Consider the following 9247-nt stretch of genomic DNA (forward strand, 5'->3'; position numbering starts at 1 on the left):
CAGCAAGTGGCTGTGTATTTCCAGCAAAGAGGCCTCTCTGCTCTGAGCTCCACTAACCAGAACAACTTACTGTCCTTAATGCAAGTCACTGATTCAAATGTAAAAGCAAACACCTATTCTACATCCAGGATTTGGTAAATTTTATAGCGCAAAATTTCAACAAAAAAATGGCTTATATTTACAGAATCCATTATATATAGGAAGTGTCTATCCCATGTGGAGCCAAGAAATGAAAACCATGTAACTTGTTTTTCTTTTTAATATATTGAGTTTATTTACAAAAGTTTCACATTCATAAAAAAAAATCCCAAAAATGTCAATAGAAAACTCTTCCTTTAATTAAATATATAAATAACCTCGAAAACATCCACTTCAGATTGGCTTAATCTTGAAGTGCAGACCAATAAGACTGAACACTAAGCATTTCAAGTCTTGTACCAAATAGTAAAATACACGGAGGCCTTCAGGATCCCTAAAATTTAAAAAAAAAAAAAAAATGAAAGTTATCTTCTGCTCCCTATGAAACATAATCTTGAATACCCATGTAGCGTACACTCAAGCAAGTTCTGATTTAGAACAACAAGAAGCAATGGAAGCATCACGGGGGCATTGTGAGGGAAAGGAGCATGAAGAAGTGACTCAGTGATTCAGGCCAGCAAAGCTTCAGAATGCGCTGCAGAGAACCTACGGACACAGAGGTGGCGCACAGGTGCCTGCTGTTCTGTTCAGCATGATATAATATGGGCCCAATGAAGCTGATAAAGCCCAACAGTTCCTTTCCATTTTTTGACATTATAGCAAGACTTTTTAATACAAAACAACCAACAAAAGTGAGGCATTATTATGCACACTGCTGAATTAAGTACTTTAGACAATGAAATATTCTGTTTACTTCTCTGACAGACAAGGAAAACAAGTGTTTAATTACTGAAAAGTCTGAACACTAACCTGCCTTGGCTAACAGCCGGCAGCCCTAACATGAGATTCACTAATGAGTCAAGTCAGCTCAGCCAAAATTTAACATACTTACTTTGACTGATTTACATCAATAAGAGAACCTATTTTTGATGTGGTAAAAGAAATGTGTTCATCCCCAATCACGATTTCTAGTTCCTGGAAACAAAACAGTAGAGAAAAGGCATCAATATAAAAAAAAAAAAAAAAGTCTACCCAAAGACACCTATATAATCATGCTACAAAGAAGTACAAACTTTCCAGAACTTAATAGATAGGGAAAGAAACTTAATCTTTGGCAAGCACGGTGACACATTTATAATCCCAGCCCTCCAGAAGCAAGGCAGGAGAACTACTCGAGTGTAAGGCCTGCCTGCTCTACAGAGAAAGTTCTAGACCAGTCAGGGATATACAGAGAGACTCTCTCCAAAATAAAAAAAAAATTTAATTTGCTAACAGAATTCTCTTAATGTAACCTCATCGACTGTGACCAATAGCCTCAGTTTCAGGACCAACCCAGAACTGCTTTCCAGAGCCGTCATAAAAAAAGAGGCTCAAATAAAACAACACAGAAAAGTTTCTTGGGACGTTGGTAAACATGAGAGCTGCCATATTAAATCATGTGATATAAATGATTATATAATACAAATCCATTTAAAATATCACTAAATGTATTTTCTCTTTATGTAAGTTTCTGCAGACATATGGCATTAACCGTAGCTGCAGCTGAAGCACCCGCTATACATCAGGCCCGACTGCTAGGAGATTACGCACACTCTCTGCAGTCCCTAAAATACCTTTACAAGGTTATAGTCTTTACTGCCCCTATTTCACAGATGTACAATCCTAAACTTACAAAGCACAGAACATACAATGGTAGCAATAGCCAGGAGTAACACTGGCTCTCCATAACAGTAATGTTCCTACTTAGAGGCTAATACTCTACAAAACTCAATGAAAACTAGAACTTATCAAACAATGCAATATAATCTATTTACTCCAGTATGATTATTAGTACAAATTTTATCTGTACTACTTATCCAGAAGTCTAAAGCTAATAAAGGGGCCGTGGATTTAATGAATTTTTAAACTATCAAACAGATGCTATTAAAGACAGTCCCAGATATTTAATCAAAAGGCTTAACTATGCACTTCATGAGATACAGTCAACTGAGAATTAGCTAAGATTCTCTAATGGTCACAAAGGCTTAGCTTAATTGTGTGGTGTCTGGAGCATGCAGACTACTCCCTCACAGAAAACACATCACCACTGCACAGATATGAGCACTGGCTCTTCCCAGATGAAAAACATTTTTATACATAATTCAACATTCTCTGTTTCTGAATTTATTTTTCTAGAATTGTTCAGAAATGTTACTAAGGCAAAGATAAATGGAAAATATCAACATTTTCTGATGTATATTACAAAGCCATCCTGTGAAAGAGTATACCAACTTACTAATGCAGGCAAATCTGCATGTCACATCCTCCCTGTAGGAGCAGGTTTCATAGTTTTAAAACACCCTGCTATTCTCTGTGGACACAGATGCCCAGTGACTACCACGCTAGCCGTGGTATTCCTGTAACTCGGGTTACTGCAGGACACAGACAACTGCCTCTGCGTTCCTATACTATGCTCTGCCCTGGGTTCCTGCCACAGAACAGTTTGGTTACTGCTACTTCCAGCGTGTATTAGACCTCTCTTCAGATCTTTCTTCTAGTCAAAAAGAGTGGCTCATGTAAAGAACAATCCTCAGGAAGGCACAAAAGTGAGATTAAATGTTTCTTTCTCTCAACCTTATATCTTATTTCTCCAAGAGTTGAAAACACCCAATTCAGAAACCAAACTGTCTATACAGAGTGAAACTGGGCCTGCCAATTCTTTGGGAACACTCTGAGAAATATCAATTATTCTGAAGGGAATATAAGAAGCAAACACAATGGCCACTTGAACAAAGAAATCCATCAGGTGTCTCTCTAGAGCACTCAAATACATGAATTTTAGAAGACAAAATAATGGAGAAAGTGAATTGCTACACTCAATAAAAAGAACTATAACTTTCAAATTTAACTAGCAATATTGTATGTATTTACAATAGAAATAATTAATAATATTTAATTTATAATAAATAATTTGTAAGTGTTAAAATATCCTGACTTTCACTGGACTAGCTAGAGAAAAGATATCAAATACCGTCTAATTTAGAGCTATTTGCTAACACTTGTAATAGCTGGAGGTAGCAAAGAAAATGGAGCTAGGTCAGGGCTGGGAGGTGTAGTCTGGAAGGGGTATTTGCTTGCCTGGCATGTATGAACCTTGACTTCAATGTCTAATTCCAAAATAAAAAAGTTTAGAAAGAAAATGAAGTTACATAATCAAAGTCTCAGTAAGAAACCATCCTGAAAACACAGTAATTACATTACCTCCTTTGACTCTCAACGCTTAAGGAATCACAGGGCACAGACCTGCCGGCCAATCCTGTCAGGTGGTGGCCACAGAGCGTCATCCTCTTTTGTAACTTCACTGTCGTCAATAATTCTCTTTAGTTCTTCCATTACACTTTTGTGGACATAGGCCTGAAAATCAGTCACAATGAAATCTTTGAACACCTGTCTGTCTTCCCACAGTCCAGCAAGACATAGGAAAAGCAAGTTACAAGTCCAAAATATCTGAACATAATAGGAGTGAAAACTGAATCTGACCCCACAGCTACAGGATGAAATTCACCTTCTCACAAATGCTCCTCTTTCTACACCAGGCCCTTTAGCACACACTGCGCCATCTTCTCGTACTAGCTGCCTTGAGGCCCCATCATCTGCCAGGTAACAGGGAGCACCGGGCAGCTTACAGCTACAGGGCCAGTACCAGGGCCGCAGAGTGAGGGCACAGCACAAGCACAGGAGCTGGCACTTGAAGCCCAGCCTAACTTCCACACCTTTCATTTAAGATTTACACTTCATAACATAAATTAGATGATATGGGGTTATAAGTATTAAGGTTGACTCTTTTGTTAAGAACTGCTAAAATGAGAACTACCAAGATGGCTCAGTGGGTAAAGACAGCCAAGAAAAAAGACCCGCATTCAATCACTGGGACCCATTTAGTAACAGAAAACCAATTTCTACCAGCTGTTCCGTGATTTCTACCATGCATACTATGTTACATGTGCACTCCCATACAATCACACAATAAAAACAACCTTTTAAAAATACTATAATTACATGTAATTAAAATAGAAACCTTTCAATCCATAAATTAGTTTCTTCTTAAAAGAGACCCCTGAAATAACTTCAGCCAACACAGACAAAATAAATGAACAAAATGTAAAAAATTAGACATTTAAAAAGAAGTTAGCCCGAGGTAGGTGGATCTCTGACTTCTAGGCCAGTCTGATTGGTCTACACTGTGAGTTCCAGGACAGTAGGGCTACGAAGTGAGACCTTGTCTCAAAAAAAAAAAAAAAAAAAAAAAAAAAAAAAAAAAAGGAAAGAAAGAAAAAGAAAAAGAAAAAGAAAAAGAAAGAAAGAACAGAACTTGCCTCTTTTCTGATCATCACGTCATTTTTATAATTGCTGTTGTTGGCATATCTAAGCTTCCCTGTGTAAAGAGAAAAAACACACCATGAGTAATTTTAAAGGTAAAGATAATTTCATAATCCCACTTTCATTAGTATATCTACTTTCCTCATGCAAGATCAATGCTAAATACTCAATAAATATAAAAGGAGTCTAGTAATTTTTAAAATATTCCATACCTTTAACATAAAATGGGTCAGGTTTGTTAAGGTCTGTTTGTTTTCCTTCATTTCCTTCCTTCAAGACAAGATCTCACTGTGTAACGAGGTTGGCAGCCTTGAACACACAGGGATCTATCCATCAGCCTCTGTCTCCTATGTTTGGGAATTAAAGTTGTGCACAATAAATAGTTTTATTTGCTTACTCAAGTCCTAAACACAAAGTGACTGTGTCTAAGCACTAAGTATTCTCTTCAGTGTGATGTGTTACTGCTAAGCGCTGTACTTACAACATTTCATCTGATCTCTAAAGGAATTCTAAGAACAGGTTTCACTTTCTCACCTCCTCACAGGAGATAAAATCAAGTTAAGCAACTTGCTCAGGGTCACACAGTCTGAAAAGGTCTGTTTTGCATCAACTCTTTCTCTATTGTTCCAAAATGTTCTCTTAATTCTCATCCTTCATATTAGTGTATATGGCTAAGATAGGTTTTTGTTTTGTTTTGTTTTTTGTTTTTAACTAGGAAGCCTGCAAATGACATGAACTGCCATGTTTGTTGGCTGACTTATTTCAACCCATCCTTCATGATCTCTGAAGCCCTTGGCGTGTGCTTCCTTGCATGGCTAGTCAGTCAGGTGCTCTGATACAGCTGTAATGTCTTTCTCATTTGCTAAACTGACAGGTCACCCTACTGGGGTGTAGTCCTCAGGAACTGTAGATGTCATGGTTCATTATTTTCCATGTAAGTGGAACAATGCGGTGGCAGAGATACATGAGAACCAATACTTACATACAATTCCCCTGATACTGCTCTTAATTCGTGTGACTTGCGGTGATAAGGACAAGCTGGTGTTGTTCAAAGGCAAGGGGAACAAAAACAGAATTACAAAAGGAATAAGTTTTTAAAAAAGCAAATAAAATAAAAAAAAATAAATAAAGTAAAATAAAACTACGGCTGAAGAGATGGCCCAGAGGTCAAGAGCACAGTAGGCTCTTCCAGAGGTAAATTATGACCCAAGGACATGGTGGGTCATAACCATCTATAATGAGATCTAGTGCCCTCTCCTGGACTGCAGGTGTATATGCAGGTAGAATGCTATATATATATATATCTAGATAGATAGATAGATAGATAGATCTAGATATATCTATATATAAAACAACTAAATCTTAAAAAGAAAAGAAAAAGAAAACTAAAAGACCACCACCACAACAACAAAATTTGGAAAGCAAGGGTGAAGTTATTTAGTTTCTAAATAATAGCGGGACACTGACTGCTATGTTGACTTCTTCCTAAATACTTGAAAGCTTTGGAATACATGATCCTTTCTTTATCTTTCAAAGAACCTTGTGCAAAACATGCATGAAGCACTTCAATAAAATCCATACTGTCAAGCAGTATAGGGCAAAACCAGAACAGGGAAGTGGGAAGGGGTGGGTGGGAAAACAGGGGGAGGGAAGGGGGCTTATGGGAGTTTCAGGGAGTGGGGAACTAGAAAAGGGGAAATCATTTGAAATGTAAATAAAAAAAATCGAATTAAAAAAAAGAAAAAAAGAAATAATAAAAAAAAAAGAACACAGAAAAAAAATCCATTCTGTCCTGTGGTAGGTTAAATGTTTGCCTCCCAAGTACCTTCAGCTTTGACATTTATATACTGCCTACTACATAATGAACGTTTAAAACTAAAACTCTTGGTGCAGGTAAGCAGAGTCGTCCAAAGACAGAATTGCCTTTCACTACACAGGTAGGGGCTTCAACAAATCCCTGATCTTCTGCTCTCCTCTGGGTTTTCTCTCACCCAGAAACCAAGAAGGTTTATCGGTTTTCTCTCAATGAAGTGTCTCATCTTCTAGGGGAAGCCTCTTTGTTAAAGGGGGATTTTTGTGAGGGAGCAGGGTTTGTCTGTGTAGCTCTGGCTGTTCTGAAACTCTATCTGCCTGCCTCTGAGTGCTAAGACTAAAGACTCCTAGAAAACTTTATTGTTTGTTTGTTTTTCAAGGTCTGATCATTTATTTCTTGCTCTTAAACACTTATTTTTACTGGACTCAGACTTAAAAGTAGAAGTTCTCATAAAGGACAGCCAATATCTCTTGGGAATCTGTTTCTGGTAGTTTTCTTTAGCTTCATTCTCTAGGCCAACAGTTTAGCTTATTCTGTAGCTATCTTATTTTTCTTAGTGTGTTGTTTCTTCAGAACAATACATTGGAGTTGGGAGTATTCAAGGACATGTGAAGTAACTAGATGCTGGATCTTGGGTGCTTTCATCCTGGATTTCTTACAGTCATTGTTTAAAGACTTTTCAATAGTGTATTAGCAGACATCATTTTCTTTGTCTGAAATGCTTTAGGATTCTTTGTTACTGAAATGCTTTAGGATTCTGCTAGCTCTTTGGGACCAAGTACAGAGGGACAGAGGCTCAGTCCAGCAATATCTTTTTTTTTTTTATAATAACCAATTTGAAACACTCAGATTGGCACCCATAATATATCGAGAACAGACCTGGACTTGTCTCCATTTCTCCTTGGTCTATAGAAGTATGCCCCTTACTCAACAGCAGGTACACTGTGCACTGGGTCAAGAAGCCTTGTTTTGTAGGGAAACCCTGCTGTCACTCCCCATTCCTTGTTTGTGACTGGGACCACACAACCCTTCCCCTTTCCACCCACAGCATCAGCAGCTACCTCTATGGCCATTTGCTTCTTGTTGAAAGTATAAAGTTTGTGTTCATTGTTCACTTGAGTTCTGACAGCTGGTGGCTAGGAAGGAGATATTCAGACTCATCTAGACAGGGCTGACCGACTGTCTAGGAAGTGGCACAAGAAGAGCTTCTAGGAGCATTCACTGACTCCCTTACCTTTGGTCATCATCCATTGGTGAAGAACTATATTTCAAACCTGATACATATCACACTCCTGTGTTCAGACACGGGGTTTCTCCCCCCACAAAGCAGCCTTAACACACAGTGAATGAATGAATGAATAGGCCAAAAAGGTCACCTAAAGATTTCAAGCATCCGATGGAATATCACTTGGTAATTCTGTTAACACTCCTGAAGCACAGGTTCTCTGCTCTAAGTTTCCGAATCCCATCTGTTCAACTTTTCTGACAGTGGCAGGATCCGCTTTTCTGAATTACTTTACAGCATTTTTTTTTTCAGTCACAAACACACCCCAGGCCTATTCTCACAAACACAGCTCAAGCCTGCTACATGCACAAATTCTTCCAATGATGTAATGAAAGCCTTCAAATCCTTCTGGGAGCCTGGGGCGTGGTGACACGCCTGTCATTCCAGCATCCCGGAAGCTGAAGGGGTGGGGGGGGGGGGATCGTGAGTTCGAGGTCAACCTGGACTACAGGTCCTGGGACTACAACAAGTCCCGGTCTCATAACTAAACAAGTAAATTGAAATAAAGAAAGGGAAAAACAAGAAACCCACTCTCTGGGCGGCTCGCCCTCCCGCGGTCCCTCCGCCGCTCACCGTCCGGCCGAAAACTCGTGCCCAAACTTGCCCTTGTGCCCGACGTAGTAGCGCAGGTAGAAATCACTAGCCATGGCCAATTTTGTCCTCGGTAAAGCCGGCTATACCGCCGGCCACTCTGCCGCCGGCGCGGGGCAGTGACGTCACGGGAGCGGGCAAACGCGTCACCGAGGGCGCGCTTCCTCCGGTCGGGAACCAAAGCCCGGAAAACTGCAGATAAAAGCGAGAGACTTTCTGGAGATCTGAAGTTCACGCTGGAGCCGCTTCACCACGATCTCGAGCGTTTTGTTTTCTTTTTCTTTTCTTTTCTTTTTTTTTTTTTTGAAAAAAATTGTATATGTTTCGATTTTTATTTTTTAACCCTTTGACGATTGTGTGCTCGTATATGATGAATTTTAGTCGCCCCACCATGTTATAGTCTCATCCCTTATCCCGCTGAACCACTCTTACCAAAAGCCCTCCTGTACTTTTATGCCTTGTGTGTGTCTGGGTTGAGGGGAGACTCACCGAGTTTAATAAGGGTTGCTTGCATGAGTGCGATAGTGGATACAAAGTCCCGGATTTTATTATGACATTATATATTGTTTGGTTGAGCCTCACTCCATCTACCTCTCCCTCATCTACTGCCCCCAACCCTTAGTTCCTAGGTATTTCCGCTGCACTTTCTTGTTAAATGTATCCTGTAGGGGACTGGAGAGATGCTCACTGCTCTTCCAAAGGTCCTGAGTTCAATTCCCAGGAACCACATGGTGGCTCACAACCATCCGTAAAGGATCTGACGCCCTCTTCTGGTGTCTGAAGACAGCTACAATGTACTTAGATATAATTGTGTGTGTGTGTGTGTGTGTGTGTATCCTGTAACCCCCTTTCCACTCCAATGCTTTAACCAACCCCTAGTATCCTCTCTGGTTTAATAACCTTCACTCACTAGCACATAAATACACGCACACAAAAGCTAAAGTCCCTATACAAGATTTGTCTTAATACTTTACGGTTATCTCACTATAATAATTGCCAAATTTGTCTATTTTCCTGCATATTTTATTTTATCTTAGCAAGGAAATAGCTAGAGGTTTTGT

The 9247-nt window shown here is 39.4% G+C and overlaps 1 protein-coding gene across 7 annotated transcripts; it reads right to left on the reverse strand.

The window, feature by feature from the left end:
- Nucleotides 1-274: 274 nt before the first annotated feature.
- Nucleotides 275-8326, reverse strand: LOC127679317 (protein mago nashi homolog). Of its 7 annotated transcripts, none has more exons than XM_052175083.1 (7): nt 8169-8326; nt 5480-5535; nt 4710-4844; nt 4494-4552; nt 3421-3531; nt 1031-1113; nt 275-472 (listed from the first exon to the last, which is right to left on the reverse strand). In XM_052175083.1, exons 4-7 carry the CDS (start codon nt 4506-4508, stop codon nt 373-375), a joined length of 309 nt encoding a protein of 102 aa, XP_052031043.1. In that variant the 5' UTR covers nt 4509-4552; nt 4710-4844; nt 5480-5535; nt 8169-8326; the 3' UTR covers nt 275-372. The 7 variants fall into 7 exon arrangements, 6 of the variants coding, with proteins under 6 accessions (XP_052031043.1, XP_052031044.1, XP_052031046.1 ...); XM_052175084.1 differs by having other exon boundaries at nt 8127-8326; XM_052175086.1 differs by lacking the exon at nt 5480-5535.
- Between the last annotated feature and the right edge of the window lie 921 nt (nt 8327-9247).

Source organism: Apodemus sylvaticus, chromosome 2 (assembly GCF_947179515.1).
Source record: "Apodemus sylvaticus chromosome 2, mApoSyl1.1, whole genome shotgun sequence".
Taxonomy (NCBI): Eukaryota; Metazoa; Chordata; class Mammalia; order Rodentia; family Muridae; genus Apodemus; species Apodemus sylvaticus.